The sequence below is a fragment of the Hyperolius riggenbachi genome, chromosome 9, assembly GCF_040937935.1.
Source record: "Hyperolius riggenbachi isolate aHypRig1 chromosome 9, aHypRig1.pri, whole genome shotgun sequence".
Classification (NCBI taxonomy): domain Eukaryota; kingdom Metazoa; phylum Chordata; class Amphibia; order Anura; family Hyperoliidae; genus Hyperolius; species Hyperolius riggenbachi.
In genome coordinates this window covers 260,327,090-260,346,369 of record NC_090654.1, presented here as the reverse complement: position 1 = coordinate 260,346,369, position 19,280 = coordinate 260,327,090, and the positions used below count along the sequence as shown (strand labels likewise).

Sequence of the window (19,280 nt, the reverse complement as noted above, 5' to 3'; positions counted from 1 at the left end):
CTGTTCCAGCAATCAGACCCCGGAAGCCCTCATGCACCCGGACACACTGAGCATTGCACAGTAGCGCGGCGCCTCTCGGGTTTCGGCTTAAAAAGGCGAACCCAATCAAGTCTGTGCTACTGCCCATGCATGAGCCGTCGACAAGGGTCAGTCAGTAGTCTTTTGGGGGATGCACCGCTGTAACGGCCCAGAGGAGGAGGACAGGTACACTTTAAAGCCCAGCTAAACCCATGATAAAACAAAGCAAACTAATAGCAATCAGAATGATAATTGAATATAAACGGTGTACAGAAGCAAAGTGTTGCTCAGAATACATTCTCAAGGACCACATGTGCTTCAGGCATGCACAGCTTCACAAGGGATTTTTTCATTTGAAAAGTACATTCACAAATCAATAACCTATCATTTACACAAGTTAGAATGATTGCTTTTAGAATTCACTTTGTTCAGTGTCTGGTTCAGTTGGATTTTACATTCGAGAGAGTCAGTTGCCCGTGTTATCGATCGACAAACCTTACCAGGTGGAGGTGTACAGCTATGAAAGAAAAATATTTGTAAAATTTCAGGTTTCTTATAAATAGAACATAGGCCTAGGTAATGGGTGTGCAGCCTTCTACCCTCTCAGATGTCTACATGTTCTACTTGGAGCTATGACCCAGTCACTGCTGCCAAGTTCTAGCTTAGCCTAGGTCCTTGCTCCCATAGACTGACAGTTGGTGTGTGCACGCCTTCCAAAGGCCACCAAAGAACCACCAAAACTAGGCATTTAGAGATCAAGTATAAAAACCAAAAACACCAGCTCTAATTTGTGAGGCTCACAGTTTGGTGGTTTGACCAATCTCATGTCTCTTCCATTCCCGTGGATCAGCTCATTTCAAGTTTGTCCCACTTCAGGTGGAGCACTCCAGCTACTCACGACGATGTTCTTTGTGTTCCAGATTCTACAGGAGATGCAGTATGGACCCCTGGTGGACTGGTGGGCTATGGGTGTTCTTCTCTATGAGATGCTTTGTGGCCATGCCCCTTTTGAAGCAGAGAATGAGGATGACCTGTTTGAAGCCATCTTGAATGATGAGGTTGCCTATCCAACATGGCTGTCCCAGGATGCTGTGGGAATCTTGCAAGCTGTAAGTGTGGTACTCAGGCCTTTTGTGACTCGCGTGCTCATGGGATGTGGGCGAGATTGGAATGTTCTGTTCCTGTATACAACATAGGAATTTCCACTTGCCCTGTGTTGGATTTAGCAACATTATTACTTAAACTGCAGTATAGTAAAGCAACCACAAGATGTCACTGTCTGTAAAGCGCGGTGGTGATCTCTATGGTATTGTGATTTCCTGTATTCATTCTGTGTTCCTCAGTTCTAAGTAAGCTGCATTTCCTGATGGTTAAGTATGATTTATCTCTGCATGCTTTTCTTCAGTAAAGAGTTCTAACTTGTTATACCAGGTGCCTATCTGCAGATGTACAGAACACTCTTCTCCATCACTCTGCATAATTCTTCCCCTCTTCTTCAGCAATCTTCCAGTAGCTATAAGCTGAGATCTTAAACATCATAATGTAATAATTATATAATGGACGATTTTTATTCTGTTTACAATGGCTGATAATTTGGCCTGACCCTCTATGCTAGATGACCAAGATGAATTGTTGTCTGTGCCAGAGTTGACTTTATGGCAGAACTTCAGGCACCAGTTGTAAATAAGTTGTGTTTAGGTGTATAATACCCTTTCATACAGTATATGAAGACTGCTGCTTGAAAGACAACTTTAGTACCAGGACTAATCAACTATTGGCTGTCTGCTACATCTGTCAATGTTACCGCATGGATATTGAGTTACCGGCTGGTCAGAGCTGGAGATAAATACCAAACGCTTTTACTCGATTAACCGAATGCTTTCATCTTTATGGATTGCACATTTCTAGAGGTATTTACCACACAAGTCGGTAATCTTACTTTTCAGTGCGGTAATGAGTTTAGTGAATCGGCATTTGGCCAAGTGATCATTAAAATCAGTTTTCTGTATTACAGAATGCAGTATTTGTGGCCATATACAGCAATTTCTGATAGTTCTAGTCTGTTTTACTTCAAGTTTACCTCCAGGGAAGCAATACTGCCCAATTTGGCTAAAGTCATTTTTTTAAAGGATACCCGAGGTGACATGTGACATGATGAGATAGACATGTGTATGGACAGTGCCTAGCACACAAATAACTAGGCTGTGTTCCTTTTTTTCTTTCTCTGCCTGAAAGAGTTAAATATCTGGTATGTATGTGGCTGACTCAGTCCTGACTCAGACAGGAAGTGACTACAGTGTGACCGTCACTGATAAGAAATTCCAACTGTAAAACACTTTCCTAGCAGAAAATGGCTTCTGAGAGCAGGAACGAGATAAAAAGGGTCTATAGTTCATAGATTTTAGCTCTGGCATACTTCAACGAATGTGTCATTGAGCAAAAAACAATAAAACAAAGTAGATTTAAACTTAAAATAAAACTGTGGAATACCTTAAAAAGTCATTTTTAGGGGAAGGACGATAGATACAATCATTTATTTAATTAGTTTATTTTCGCCTCGGGTGTCCTTTAAGAATAGTAATGGCAACAGTAATGATTTATTTTGATCCTTTCATCCCTTCTTATTGGATATTTGGCTGATCTCTGTCTTCTCTTTACAGTTTATGAAGAAGAAACCCAGCAAGCGGCTCGGGAGTCTGGCCTTGGGTGGAGAGAAGGCCATCCTTTGGCATCCGTTTTTCAAAGACATTAACTGGGACAGGCTGAACAAGAAAGAAATCGAGCCTCCCTTCAGGCCCAGAATCGTAAGTAGTATAAAGAGGACCTGTAGTCACAATAACATAAATCAAATGGCTTATTTTTTTCAACATTCATTTATAAATGATCGAATCAGTGTTTGCCCATTGGAAAATCTCTCCTCACCCTTATCTACATTCTGAAACGTATCCCAGGTGGCAACATCTTTAGTCCTGGCAAGCGATCTCTGCAGAATGTTTATTTATTGAGAGTTCTAAAGCCAGTAGAAAATATCTCTGGTCTCCCAGAATGCTCTAGGGGGAGAATCCCACATAATAAACCGCCTAGACCAATTCGGCAGGCAAAATCTCACGATTTAACGCAATTTGCACTTGTGGTTCCTGTTCATTAGAATGAGAATCACAGCGCAATCGTCACCAAAGTGCATCGCGTTTGAAATTGATCGCAATCACTGCTGTGAGAATGTATCCATAGAGCTACATTAGCAGCAGCACTTTGCTGATCACTGGCGATCAGCAAAGCACTGCAGAAGCGCCCAGTGTGAACCAGCTCTTAGTGGGAGGGCGGGAATACATAACCATATACAGCAATATATAGATATAGGAGGTGTTTGTGATGCTGTAATGTGGATATGCTCCGCCCCGCCTCCTCCATTTCATGCCTCCCGCCTCTGTCCCCTTGCTTTCGCCTCTGTAAGCTTTCTCCAATCGGAAGCTAAGCCGCGACCCAGGAAGTACTCCCTGGGTCACAGCTTAGCTTCCGATTGGAGCAACATTTGCGGAGTGCTGAAACTGAGCTCTCTCTGCGTCTAGCATGTGTGCAGCTGAGAAGTGATCACTAGATAGATTTTAATATATAAATACAGCAGCTATGCAATAAAATGCAATGGCAGCTTTCAGAGCATATAAACTGTACTTTGGGACCTTGTGAATTGTAAACTTACTTGTGCACAAAAGCAAATATGGCAATTGTATGGGTAATAAAAAGTAGGAAGGAAAACACATTTTTATTGAATGTTATATCAGTATTCTTTATCCCACTTTAATGTGATTGCCAGATATGTGGGTGGGTGCCTCGCAGTATGGCCAGCAATGTAAACTTTTTTAGTACCAGCTGGCACCCAGTTGTAGTACTGACCTGTTTTCTCAGACTGTTGCTGCATGCTGCTCCCTTCCATACACCACATTTCCTGTTTCAAATCCATACACCACACTTCCTGTTTCAAATCCATACACCACACTTCCTGTTTCAAATCTGGATGCCACAGTTAGCTCCGGACAAAAATCAATGCATGTGGATCAATAATCAACTCTATATTATCACGGGAAAAATAATTTTTAAAATGTATTATGGAGAAAGAAGTTCTAATGTCCTTCAATTGGGATCACCCCTTCTTTATCAGAATAAACCTTTTTTTTTTTTTTTTTTTAAGCAATCACATTTATTTGGCAGAATATAAAAAAGCACTACAAAGAGGAATGCATGTAAAGCATATATGACAGGTATATCACATGAATACAAATTAAGGTAAACCTAAAGCTAAGGCACAAGCAATGTGACCTTAGTTATTCACTGTTCCATAATAACTATCGGGCAGAATCAAATAACAAATGCAGCGTAGTATCAAGCAGCCCTTGAGAAATGGAGAGATTATCAATCCATTAACCGTACATAGAATCAGAACAGATACATATTAAGTAATAAACAGCTAAAGCCAGATATACACACAACTAATCGGAGGAGCAACCATGGACATTCATGAAGAAAGAGCATTTAAATTTACCACACATATCTTAAGGTACAAATTCCTCCAAGAGAATTCACAATGTATATCACAGGGGAGAATAAACCTTTTTACCATGCATACATTGTTAGGTAAAGAAATACTGTAGGGGGGGTCGGGGGAAAATGAGTTGAACTTACCCGGGGCTACTAATGGTCCCCCGCACATCCTGTACCTGCGCAGCCACTCACCGATGCTCAAGCCCCGCCTCCGGTTCGCTTCTGGAATTTTAGACTTTAATGTCTGAAAACCATTGCGCCTGCGTTGCCGTGTCCTCGCTGCCGCTGATGTCAATAGGAGCGTACTGCGCAAGCCCGGTATGGTCTGTGCCTGCACAGTACACTCCTGGTGACATCAGCAGGAGCGAGGACATGGCAACGCAGGCGCAGTGGTTGTCAGACTTTAAAGTCTGGAATTCCAGAAGTGAACCGGAGGTGGGGCCGGAGCATCCGTGAGTGGCTGCGTGGGCACAGGATGTCTGCGGGGAACCATTTGAAACCCCAGGTAAGTTCAACTCATTTTCCCCCGACCCCCTACAGTATTCCTTTAAGACCCAAATTTGCACTTCATGTGCCCCAAATTAATTTTTGAGTCAGTCCCCACTTCTTCAGGTTATATGCAAGAAGTCCAAAAGTTGGTTCGCACACCGTTTGCAAGTTCAAGTTATTTATTCTTCAATGCAAAATTGTTTCGGAGCTGTGCAGGGTCCTCTTCATCAGAGACACTTTTTTTTTTTAAATTTGCAAAAAAAAAAAAAAGGCTAACCAACCTTTGGACTTTTTGCCTATGACGTTTGGATGCTGCTTCACATCCAGGGTTATGCACCCAAAGAACCTTCGGTAAGGTGTGCCACTCCACAAAACCCAATACAGAGCTAATACTGCAGTTGTGGGAGGGCCCGTTTGCCTGCAACCTCTGCAACCCCTTTTGCTATGCCACTGTTTGTGTTTATTACCCTTTTAACTTAAATTTGTGCTACTTGTTGGTGGCTTTGGCTCATTTTTAAGCCCAGTACCCCAAGTTGGGATACTTGTCGAGAAAATGTTTTGAGATCAACCATAACCGAGAATCTGAGACTTGAACCAGGAAAACAACTGTTTTGCCTATTGGTCTAAGACTCTAAAGTGTAATTACCAGCTAGCAACCCACCCTTCTATAATTTTACAATTTTTAATCCTGATCACTCAAGTTTTGTAGACAGCATGGAGAGGTGGCAGTGCTTCCCAAAACAGGCTGCATCTGAGTGACTAACAGCATAGGTGTGCAAAGCCTAATTATAGACAGGATACACATCTTGCATTCAAAACAGATGCACCAATCTAACCTTTATGGAGAGCGTTGGCTTCCAGCACAGTTTGCATGCGGAGTGTCCTGTACCGGGCCCCTCCACCGCGATGAGGCAGTCCTTCTGAAAAGGGACCCTAACCTCTAATTACCCAACAGAAATGGCAGCGCATCCTAAGACTAGGCTGTGTCTGAATGACTACCAACAGAGGTGCGCAGAGCACCATAGAGACAACATACACACCTTGTATTTACTAGAACCCTAATCTCTGAAAAAAATGGAATGCAAACATAAAATAATCACTGAAGTTATTAGACCCCTTTGGTGTCCCATCTCCCTTTTTGATGTTTATTTTAGACTCCCACTGAATACATGTGACGGTTGCGACCAGTTAATTCGTATTGCTGACTTGGCATTTTACAATAATTCTTCTGTTTTTTTTTCCTCCATATTTTTCAGAAAACTAAAGAAGACGTCAGCAACTTTGACGCGGAGTTCATCAAGGAAGAAGCAGTATTAACCCCCATTGATGAGCGATTGCTGCCGATGATTAACCAGGACGAGTTCAGAAACTTCTCCTACACCGCTCCAGACTTCCTGAACATTTCACTGGACGGGAACGCTCGTATGCTGCAGTGAGCCCCATCCTGCAGAGGGTACTACTGTACCTGCATAATGCAAACACAAGATGGCAGCAGAGGGCAGGAGAGAAGCCACCAGTGTATCTAAGTTGGTATAAGGCATTTCTGTGCTCGGGGGAGGAGCTATCTAGAGCACTGGTGTACTGTATCTGCGCCGCCTGACTCTTAAGCACTTGCTGCGTTGAAAACTGACGGCTCCAACATTGGACACTTGAATTACTAGTGGTGGAGGAGTCTTCAGCAGTGAGAGGTCACAAGCGTGACTTGCCCAGTCCACCTGCTTGATTTGCCCAGGCCACATGCTTGACTTGCCTGTCTGCCTCTGAACTAATCCAAGCCGGCGGGGGGCGGACGGAGACCACTGCCTCTGCCTGCGTGTGCCTCAAAACAGAAGCCAAAAAGATAGAAGAATCGAAGGAGTCCTGAATCAACTTGGAACTTTTTAAATGACACTTGGGAGCTGTATTTTAATGCTGTTACAAAACTAGCCTATATCCAGTCCATTTTTTTACGTTTGATGACTTTCAAGCCTATTTGAAAAAAAAAAAATGGAAGTAAAAAAAAATCTGCAGATTATAGCTCACAATCCAATACACATGCCAGCTGCGTCAATAGAGTAATTTAAAGGAGAGGTCCGCGAAGGTTTATTATCGGACTTGGCACCTTGTAAGAATAACATTAGTAAAATGTAGCCATACTTATGATATAATGAATTGTATGTGTAGTATGGATAATTATGATTTGAGCATTAGTAGCAAAGAAAAGTCTCATAATTTTATTTTTAGTTATATATGACAGGTTTTTTTTTATAACATTGCATCATACTGTTACAGTTGCAGTTTTACGACGACACTTTGCCTTTATAAAACAAAGCAGAAATTATTACCCTTTGAACTTTCCTGCAGTAAAACCTGATCTCAAGCTGTCTCTCACTGTTTCTTGGCTGTTAAAGCTCTTAGAAAAAGGAGACCGAGTTCGACCAAGTTGGTCAAATAGCTCAGAGAAGTTCTTGCATTGATAACAACTCAAGTGTTTTAACTCTTCCTGCACTGGAAAATAACATGATACTTTTTTCTCTGCCACTAATGTCCTATTTCTTAGCTGTACTACACATAAGTTTATCTCATTATCTCATAAGTTTATTTTCGCTTCAGAAAAAGATAAGGTAGTAAAATAGTTTAGAGGTTTAAAACAAATACATCTCCAAAAGTATTATAGGTTTTATAAGCCTTAATTAACGTTTTGTTGGTTCACAGTTTACTTCATCAGGTGAAACTTTTTTAAAGAGAACCTGTAACAAAAAAAATTCCCCTGGGGGGTACTCACCTCGGGAGGAGGAAGCCTCAGGGTCCCAATGAGGCTTCCCCCTCCCCTGTAGCTGCAGGCAGTCCAGTGCTAGCTCCCCGGAGTGTCCCGGAATCGTCCCTCGACAAGCGCTGAGAAGCGCTGATTTATTTTCCTTTCCTGGCACCAGCGGGGCGCTGTTGCGGCTCTCCACACGGAGATAGGCGAAAATAGCTGATCTCCGTTTGGTCCGCTCTACTACGCAGGGGCAGGAGACTTGTGCCTGCGCAGTAGAGCGGCCCGACAGCGATCGGCTATTTCCGCCTATCTCTGAGGCGGAGAGCCGATACTGCGCCTGCTCTGGAGACGGGAAGGTAATTATTTACATCCCCGCTGTTCGGGGAGCTTTATCGCCGCTGCCGTGGGACTGAGGAGGACGGGGGAAGCCTCAATAAGATCTGGAGGCTTCCCCACCCGAGGTGAGTACCCCCCAGGGGAGGATTTTTTTGTTACAGGTTTTGTTTAAAGCATCCAAATTTCTCAACATAACTGCAGGAAACGGGACTGATGGTGATAGCAAAGGATAACGTATGGAAATAGTTTAAACATTTGTTTAGCTGCACAGTTCACCGCTCACCTCGCTAATATTCAGTTTTATGCACAAGATATGGGCGTGAGCATGTTTTAGTCACTATGTTGGCACAGCATGGTACAGACTTGTAGTTCACAGGAAGTGAGATCTCAAGTCCCCCACCTTCTGAACAGGAAGTGAACAAACTTCAGGGGTCTTGTGTCTATATACAGAGGTTTACAGTTGCACACAAGCACAGATATAAAATAGTTTTAAATAGAATGAAAAAACACTGAATAATTCGGGTACAGGGAGTATAAACCCGTTCCGTACTGGGTAAACTAGTAAACCCGTTCCGTACTGGAAAAGCTCTTCAAAGTACCTTTAAACATTAGTCTTGTGGAAAAGAGGCAAATGCCAAATAAGTAACATATAAATGATAGAGACACACTGTACAAAAAGTATGAACAAAGGGATTCACTGTGAGTGATAGCAGCCCCAAAATGGACTCTACACACAGGTGTGGCAAATAGCTGGCCAATCAAACCCCATGTGCCCAGTCTAGGAGTTCACCACAGATGTCCCCCAGCATCCACTATCGTATAGCCAGATAGGACCCATTGTAGTAGTCCACAAGGACAGTGCAGAGCAAATAAATAAAAGTGCTCCAAACAACCCTACATTCTTAATCCCAACATGTTTCGCCCTTAATTGGCTTCATCAGCGGTACATCAAGTGCATGCAGAGTTCTGATTGGAGCAGTACTCACATGCAGTGACAGCGTGTCTTTTGGTTGCTTTGCCTTTCTATTTATCTACACTCTACACACACTTAGTGGTGCTCTGAAAATGTCCATTCAGAATCTTACAACATGAATTTTGAGTTTAGTTGGGCTGTAGACAATTTCTGCATGGATAATTAATAGAACGTTAGTAGCAAAGAAAAGATCTTATATTTTTATTTTCAGTTATATAGCTTTATTTATAACATTGCATCACTCTGTCATATTTGCAGTTTAGAAACCACACTCTGTATTTGAAACTGTTGAACAGAGCAGAGCTAATGACCCTTTGAACTTTCCTGCAGTAAAGCCTTATCTCAAGCGTCTCTCACTGTTTAGGCTATTCAGAAAGCAGGACTGAGTTCACCAAGTTGATGGAATAGTTCAGAGAAGCTCTTTTGCATAGGTAACAACTCAAGTGTTTTAACTCTTCCTGTACTGGAAAACAACATGATACTTTTTTCTTTGCTACTAATATTCTATTTGTTATCTGTACTACACATACAATCATCTCATAAGTGTATGTTCCCTTCAGATTTACCTCTGCAGAAGTTACCTCCACAGAAGTAGTCAAATAATTGACTAGGGAAACCATTTCTTTTGAAGGGTATCATATTTTTAAAATATTATAAATGACGTTATTCCTATTCGGTGTCCAGTCCAATGCCATTTCACGGAGTTCTCCTTTAAGTTATTTGTATTAAATGAGAAGTTGGACAAAGTATGAAGTTACTTTCGGATCTTTTTCAACTCTCTGTAGACGGGAACGTTCAGATCATTTTGCGTGGAAGACTAGCCGCAGCCACTGGCGAGATAGTCAGCTTGTGAGACCAGTACCATCAGCCTGCTTTGTGGATGGCCACATGGGAACATGAAGAACAAAACTGAAGTTTTCATTGGTTCTTTTTGAAGTTAGCCACTCCTTCCAGAAAGAGGGACTGTTACATAAGAGCACAAGATCTATTCTATAGGAAGCTCATTTCTTTCAGTTTCTTGTTTTTTTTAATAATGTACCTGATTTTTTTTTTCTATTTTATTTCTTATTCTATTCCTATAACCAAATGTTTTATGGAATGAGTGTATTCCATGTATTCCAGTCCAACACAAGAATAACGGACAAGCCTATAATGTAAATATGGTTGATAAGCTTAAAAAACAAAACAACAAAAAAAACACCCTTATAGATGAAGTAGACTTAATGCGCATTCTACGTCACAAATGCTTTATTTATTAAAGGGAGCGTATAGTATATTTTACATTTGCTTTATTTGTTATTTTTTGCACTAAAAACATATTTTTATAAGAACATGTGAAAAGTTACAAAAGAATGTTTTATACTTCTTTTTTTTTTTTTTTTTTTTTTTGAGCTCAACGAACTGCTTTGTGTGACCTGATTGGCAGAAACATACGCACCTTGCTTTACTGCTGTAGTAAACAGAATGCTCAAGTTTCCTGAATTGATGCCTTAAGTGAATGAGGCCTCAATAATACAGTGTACTTGCAGTCTATATTTTACAACCTTTTAAGGTGAACCTGAACTCTTGCACAGAACAGAAGGAAAACAGAAATGCACCCTGTATGTATTTAGGGAGTTTAGCCTGTCTAATCCCTCCTCATTCTGTCTAATCACAAGTTGTAATTTGATCCGTCAGCTGGCTGCCACGGCAGAGATCTAATTGGTAAACACAGGATGTTAACAATATACCTGCTTCCATGAATGCAGGAAGTAGACACTGCAGCTTTATTGCAGGATATGTATCAGCTATAATGAATTTTTTCTTGAAAGGTTATTGTGCTATTGCTTATCTTTTAGAGGAAGTTCTGAGTTCAGGTCTTCTTTAAACATATAAGCATGCGATCCCCACTATGCTTTTAAAAATGTGCTTTACAACTTTTGCCCACTCCTTTTTACAGTTGTAAATTGTGCTGTATGCTAGTTATTCTTATCACATTGACGTGCTGAAAATGGTGAGTAGGGTTTACACGCTCTGACTAATTTTTGTAAGGTAAACATTGACAGAGATCGTCATCCGCAAGAAGCGATGCTGGTAGGAACGTCTCGCCTCTCCAGGTTCCTGCAGCAATTGGCTCTCCTTGTGGTTCGTACTGTAGCCGCCCTCCTGTACTTGCATGTACTGGGTCCCAGACTGATGACCTCATCAAGCCGGGGCCTTGTACATGTGATAAGAGATCGACTTCAGTCCAAGCAAGAGGATTACCACAGGAATTATGGAGGTGAGAGATACTTAAGGTGGCCACACACCATACAATATTTTATAATTATTTATTTTCAATTAAATGTCAATCAATTTTTGGATTGATTGTAACATGTCAAAATCTGACCAATGTATAATTTTTTTCCCCAGTTATGAAAAAAAAGATTGAAAACGCTAAGTAAATTACTTGGGTGTATACATCAATAAGTTGTCAATCTACTATAATCTAAGGGGGAGGGAGGACCACTTGCCTACCAGGGACCACTATAAGGGCCCTTTTCCACCAGCGCGTTTGCGCTGGCTGAATCGCAAAACCGCAAACCGCTAGCGATTTTACAATCGCTACGGTTTGCTTTTTAACATAGGAATCGCGGTAGGTCATTTCCACTACCGCGATTCGCTTTTGTCGGGAACGCGAACGCGCGGCGGAGCGATAATTGCCGCGATTTTGCTATGCAATGCATAGCAAAATCGCGGCTGCAAACGTCGGGGGAATCGCCGGTTTTGCGATTCAGCAATCGCTAGCGTTCAGCATGAACGCTAGCGATTGCAGGTGGAAAAGGGCCCTAAGGGAGGAGGGGGAAATCACTCAATAGGTATAAAAGTGAGAGGGGCCACTAGACTACAAGGGAAAAATATATGAAGGGGGGCTACTAGACCACCAAGGCAAGCTATAAATAACAGGAAAACCACCAGGACAAGCTATAAGAAAAACAGAGGCTTTTACTATCAAAGTACACTTTCTAAAACCCCAACCACTTTTGAAACCACACCCCCTGCATAATAAAGCAATCATTTATGCTTTCTATAAACCATTTCTTCCCCCACTTTGCTTTTAGAAATGTTTTTATTATCAGTGCAGTACTAGGAGAGAAAAAAACTACATAATGCAGAAAAATATACCCTTATTTCAAAGTCGAATATCATCACCATACACTGTAACCGCAACAAAATTGAAGCTTTATGATAAACAAGATAAATACCCAAATCCACCCCCCCCCCCCTCCCCTTTAACCTCCTTGCGACCGCCTAACGTGGATTGGAGGCCGCAAGGTGGCTCCCCCAGGACCACGTAACGCCGATTGGCATCAAGTGCTGGGGGAGTGGTTTGCTGGGGATCACGCGTCGGTGTGCGAGCATCCCTGCTTGAGCTCCGCTCCGTCATCAGTCTCCCAGTGGCAATCGGAGCTAGCAGACTGTTAGACTGCCAAACCACCATCTATTTACATTGTACAGCTCTGTCTGTGATCTACCGCAGTGCTGTATTGACAGCCGTGTCACTCGACTGTCCCCTGGAGTGGCCCACAGAGCAATCGCTCTCATAGGCTGATGTCTATGAGAGACGATCGTTGGGATTGGATGTCGGGGGAGGGAAAAAATAAACAGAAAATAAACAATTTTATAAATAAATAAATTAATAATAAAAACAGTTGCAGCAGCAATCAGATGCCACCAACAGAAAGCTCTTTTGTTGGCAAGAAAAGGAGGAGGGGGGAGATTAATTTGTGTGCTTAGTTGTATGGCTTTGCAGCAAGCTTTTAAAGCTGCAGAGCACTGAATTGAAAAAAATAGCCTGGTCACTAGAGCGGTGTAAGCCTGTGGTCCTCAAGTGGTTAAAATACATAGGAAATAAAATCATTTGGGGGTTGTGTATATCACTAAGGTGTCATAAGTAATGATAAAGTTATTGCTGATAAAATAGGAGCATATCTCAGGCCTCTTTCACAGTAGGACATTGCGTTTTGATGCGGCAATAAAGTCGCAATGCAAATTACAACACTATGCCCCCAAAAAGTCGCAACGCAACTTAATGCCCCGTTATGGTCGCATGCAGTAGAGCATACAGGCAATGAAAAGTATGCTTCCAAGTCATTACTGAGCATGTGCAAACAGTCCAACGCAGCTAATAACGTGTAACGCACAGCATGCAGCACTTTCTAATAACGCTACACGTTACACACAAACGCAACGTGTGCACTGTGAATGTCGCACGGACTTAGTATTGCTGTGTGTTAGTTTGCTTACCCGGGGCTTCCTCCAGCCGTAGGCAGCTGATATGTCCATCGCCACAGCTCCGCTTCCAGCCGTTGTCCCGGGGTCCCCTCCGTTACAGATGCCAACCGACATCTATTGCGCTCATGTGGTCTGGAATGTTCTAGAACTACTGCGACTGCACAGAACACTCCAAATCACGCCAGCACGATTGTGAGCAGTGGTCGCGTAGGCGCAGTAGATGCCGATCTAGCGAGGCCGGCATCTGCAACGGAGGGGACCTCTGTCCATCAGCGGGGAGCGGAGCTGTGGCGAGGGTACAGGACGGCTGCCAGGGGCTGGAGGAAGCGTGTAATCTATACAGCAATACACTACACTACACTTATCAGTGCTGCCCTACCAACTAAGCTACATAGCAATACACTATACTACACCTAAACTGCACTGCACTAAACAACACTACAATTAGCTAAGCTACACTACACTGCAGTACACTTTCATACTATGCCTGCTTCTGCTGCCGTAATCCTCTCCCTCTGGCTCCGGGTCCTGCATCCTCCACCATCCTCTCCCCCTGGCTCCTGGTCCTGCATCCTCCATCATCCTCTCCAATCCTCTCCCCCTGGCTCCGGGTCCTGCTTCCTCCATCATCCTCTCCAATCCTCTCCCCCTGGCTCCGGGTCCTGCATCCTCCACCATCCTCTCCTCCTGACCATGTGCTCCTCATCTGTTGCAGCGGAAGGCAGGGACACCGGCTGCCTACCACTGTGCAGAACCGCTGGGACTTCCATACCACTGGCTCCATACAAACTGATCCTGTACACTAGCGGCATACGTGCTGATCGTGGCGGCAGGAGCAGGTATAGAATACCAGTAGCTTCCCTGCACACTCTGCATAGCCGTATTCCGTATCTTTGTAATACAAGACCAAAAATTATGGTCGTTAAAGCTAATGGGAACCGGGATTAAAAAAAAGTCAGATACTCGCCTAAGAAGAGGGAGGCTCTGGGTCCTATAGAGCACTCCCTCTCCTCTCCCAGTGCTCGCTGCTGTCCTGGCTCCCCCGTAGCGGTATTCGACCGTTTTGGTCAAATACTGCTGTCTTCCGGCCGAAAGGAGGCTTCAGGAATGCCTTCGGGAGCCAGTGTAAAACTTAAATCTATAGGCTTGCTATACACCAGCGGTTCTGGATGCTTGCTTGGCTTAAAGCGGACCCAAACCAAACATTTTTTAATTAAAAATATTTAGTTGCACCACTCTGACACATACAAAGATAAATAAACACTCCTTCAAACCTATGCTCATTTCAGTACATGCTTTTCACCCTTCTCTTTTCATAGCTAGGGTTATACTGTGGGCAGCCATTAGCAATTCCTCCATTGCCGGACACCATCTACTCCACCAGTTTGCTGGACAAATCCCGGCAATTTGAAAGGAAGGGAGGGGTTCCTCCAATAAATGTAAAATATTTTTTATTTGTCATCATGCAGCTGAAAAAAGGCTGCTATTATTATAATTTAGAAAATAGATTTTATTTCTGAAACCTTGTATTTTTAATTTGGGTCCACTTTAACAGGGGCGAAAAGGAATAATTTGCATATTCAGTGGTAGTGCATTATGGGTAACCACAAATGTTCACTTATAACTGTATTAATGTTCACTTATAACTGTATTATTGCAAATTTCCTTCTGTTTTAAGAAGGCAATTACACCAAGTACAGTATTTATACATGTTAATCAGGTCGCTCTCAATCGTCTTCCCCCCCCCCCCCCCCCCCCCAGCTAAATAAACCCAGTTTGTCCAACCTGTCTTGGTAAGTGAGACCTTTTTATATCTCTGATAAATTTAAATAAGTGAAGATAGGCTCCGCACAATGTCCAAATAGCTTTATTAGGTCAATGCTATGCTATGACTAAAGACCAGTGTGCATCCGAAACATGTTTGCATGATGATGTAGATTTTACCTGACCTAAAAAAGCTTTATCTTCATGTATTAACTGGTACTAGGCCCGAGTTGCCTGGATCTAAGTTCAGGCAGATATCCGATTAATTTAGTTTGCACATCTTTGTACCTGTTCTGGTATACCCATTTCCACATTTTTTAGTACCTGTGTTTCCCCCAAAATAAGACGGTGTTGTATATTAATTTTTGCTCCAAAAGATGTGGTAGGGCTTATTTCCAGGGGATGTCTTATACACTGCTCAAAAAAATAAAGGGAACACAAAAATAAGACCTAGATCTGAACAAATTAAAATATTCTTATTTAATACTTTATTCTTTACACACAGTAAAGAATAATAGTAGTGAACAAAATCACACAAAAATTATCAATGGAAATCAAATTTATCACCCCATGGAGGTCTGGATTTGGAGTCGCACTCAAAATGTAAGCAGAAAAATAAAAACGCTACAGGCTGATCCAACTTTTATGTAATGACCTTAAAACAAGACAAAATGAAGCTCAGTAGTGTGTGTGGCCTCCAGGTGCCTGTATGACCTCCCTACGACGCCTGGGCATGCAGGTTGCAGATGGTCTTCTGAGGGATCTTCTCCCAGACCCTAGACTAAAGCATCCACCAACTCCTGGACAGACTGTGGTGCAATGTGGCATTGGTGGATGAAGGGAGATGTTTAATTGGATTCTGCTCTGGGGAACGGGCGGGCCAGTCCATAGCATTAATGCAGGAATCTTGCAGGAACTGCTGACACACTCCAGTCACATGATGTCTAGCATTGTCTTGCATTAGGAGGAACCCATTGCCAACTGCTCCAGCATATGGTCTCACCAGAGGTCTCATCTCGGTACCTAATGGCAGTCAGGCTACCTTGGTGAGCACGTGGAGGGCTGTGCGGCCCCCCAAAGAAATATCACCCCACACCATTTCTGATCCACTTCCAAACCAGTCATGCTGGAGAATGTTGCAGGCAGCAGAACATTCTCCACAGCGTCTTCAGGATCTATCACATGTGCACAGTGTGAACCTACTTTCATCTGTAAAGAGCACAGGGCGCTAATGGCGAATTTGCCAATCTTGGTGTTCTCTGGCAAATGCCAAACGTCCTGCACGGTGTTGAGCTGTAACCGCAACCCCCACTTGTGGATGTCGGGCCTCTTATACCAACCTCATGGATTCTGTTTCTGACCTTTGAGCAGACACATGCACATTTATGGCTCGCTGGAGATCATTTTCCTGGGTTCTGGCAGTGCTCTTCCTGTTCTTCCTTGCACAAAGGTGAAGGTAGATGTAGCGTTCCTGCTGCTGGGTTGTTGCCCTCCTATGGCCTCCTCCACACCTCCTGATGTACTGGCCAGTCTCCTGGTAGCGCCTCCATACACTGGACACTACACTGTCAGACAGCAAACCTTGCCACAGCTCACATTGATGTGCCATAGTGGATGGACCTAACTTGAGCCACTTGTGGGGGTTGTAGACTCCGTCTCATGCTACCACTTGAGTGAAAGCACAGCCAGCATTCAAAAGTGACCAAAGCATCAGCCAGAAAGCATAGGAACTGATAAATGGTCTGTGGTCACCACCTGCAGAACCACTCCTTTATTGGTGATGTCTAATTGCTAATTGCCTATAATTTCCACCTGTTGTGTATTCGCCCTACCTCTCAAGCCCGCTGTCTGGGTGTCACCCTGGACTCCGCACTCTCCTTCACCCCCCACATCCAAAACCTCACAAAGTCCTGCAACTTCCACCTTCGTAACATCTGCAAGATCTACCCTTTCCTGACCTCTGTCTCCACCAAACTCCTCATAATTTCCCACCTTGACTACTGCAATGCCCTTCTGTCTGGTCTCCCTATGACCCGAAATGCCCCTCTGTAGTCTGTCATGAATGCAACAGCCAAAATTATCCACTCCTCCCATCGCTCCACCAGGGCGGCTCCCCTCTGTGAATCCCTCCACTGGCTTCCTATCCAGTCCAGAATCATATTCAAGATACTGTGTATGGCCTACAAATCTGTCCACAAAACCTGCCCAACCTACACTTCCAATCTTACCCAGAGGTACACACCTAGCCGCTCAATTCGCTCCTCCAATGAACTTTGCCTGACTGCCCCCTGCATCACTATGTCCCATGCACGCCTTCAGGACTTCTAAAGAGCTGCTTCAACACTATGGAACTCCCTACCTCTCCCCATTAGGGTTCCCCCTCCTTTAGCATCTTCAAGAAGCCTCTCAAAACTCACCTTTTCACTCCTCTGGCCTACCCCCCCCCCCTTCCCCACTGGTGATCTAAACCTGCAGCTGAACTCTGGTCCCCTACCTTTTGTGGCCCCACCTCTCCCTCTAGATGTTGGCGCTTTACAAATACAATAAATAATAATTCCATTTGCACAACAGCGTGTAAAATTGATTGCCACTCAGTGTTGCTACTTAAGTGGACAGTTTGAGTCAAGTGTGATTGACTTGTAGCTATACTGTGTTGTTTAAGTGTTCCTTTTATTTTTTGAGCAGTTTATTTCTATGAATTTTTCACCTCGGTCACCAAACAACCATTTGTGCAAAGTTTGGGGACGCTGGCTGTATTACTGTGAGTTATGGCAGCCTTTTCTATTTTTCCCATTGTTGTGAATGGGAGAAATCTTATAGGCTCACTAGATGATTGCCCGGCGTTGCCCGGGTACGTATTTGGCTGGTGTTGGCTCCGCCCACTTTTTCTAACCCTAACACACAATTACTCAATGACCAAGTTTGTGAGCTTTGGGGTCTTTGGCATCAATAATCCGCATTGAAATGAAACAAATCTGATTGGCTGTTTGTGGCTCCACCCCATTTCTGAATTTGAACCCCAGTGACCCAATAACCAACTGTACCAGGTTTGAGGCCCGTGCCTTTAACAGTGTAAGAATGGTAGCAATTAAATATTCCCATTGAAAAGCAATAGGTGAAGTTTGATTCACTTTTGCAGGCTCCACCCACTTTTCTGAATATTAATCCCAGTCACCCAGTGACCAACTGTGCAAAGTTTAAAAACCCTGCCATTAACAGTGTAAGAATGGCTGCAGTTTACATTTTCCCAGTGAAATTTATATTTGTCTCCACCCACTGATGACCCGGCGTTGCCTGGATATGTATTTGACTGGTGTTCGCTCCGCCCACTTTCTAACCCTAATGCACACTCAATGACCAAGTTTGTGAGCTTTGGGGTCCTTGGCATCAATAATTTGTATATATACATAGATTAAACACATCAGATATGCTGTTTGAACCCCAGTCGCCCAATGACCAACTGTAGCAGGTTTGAGGCATCTGCTATTAACAGTGTAAAAATGGCAGCAATTTAAATATTCCACTTGAAAATCAACAGGTGAATTTTGATTGGCTAATATAGGCTCCACCCATTTCCCTGAATATTAATCTCAGTCACTCAGTGACCATCTGGGCATAGTTTGGGAACCCTGCCATAAACAGTGTAAGAAGGGCTGCAGTTTACACTTTCCCAGTGAAATTTGTTTTTGGCTCCGCCTCAATGCCCAAGATTGTGAACTTTGGGGTCCTTGGCATCAATACTTTGTATTTTCCCATGAAATGTAACAAATCTGATTCACTGTTTGTGGCTCTGTCTCTTTTTCTGAATTTGAACCCCAGTGACCCAATGACCAACTGTACCAGGTTTGAGGCTTGTGCCAATAACAGTGCAAGAATGGCAGCAATTTTAATATTCTCCTTGAAAAGTGACATGTGATTTTTGATTGGCATTTTTAGGCTCCACCCACTTTTCTGAATATTAATCCCAGTCACCCAGTAACCAGCTATGCTAAGTTTGAGAACCCTGCCATTAACAGTGAAGAAGGGCTGCAGTTTACAATTTCCCAGAAAATCTGTTTTTAACTCCACCCACTTTATGTAACCTGGACACACTGTCACTCAATGACCAAGTTTGTGAGCTTTTGGGTTCCTGGCATCAAAATTGTGCTAATGGAAGCAGTTTATACA

General features: G+C 43.2%; 1 protein-coding gene across 1 annotated transcript in view; it reads left to right on the top strand.

Annotated features, from left to right (window-relative positions):
- PRKCH (protein kinase C eta) overlaps positions 1–7,405 on the top strand; it is a 132,410-nt gene extending 125,005 nt beyond the window's left edge. The window contains exons 12-14 of the mRNA XM_068254422.1: positions 939–1,127; positions 2,679–2,822; positions 6,303–7,405. Coding sequence (XP_068110523.1) covers positions 939–1,127; positions 2,679–2,822; positions 6,303–6,482 — 513 coding nt within the window. The 3' untranslated portion in view covers positions 6,483–7,405. The remainder of the gene's footprint in view (positions 1–938; positions 1,128–2,678; positions 2,823–6,302) is intronic.
- The last annotated feature ends 11,875 nt before the right edge of the window (positions 7,406–19,280 follow it).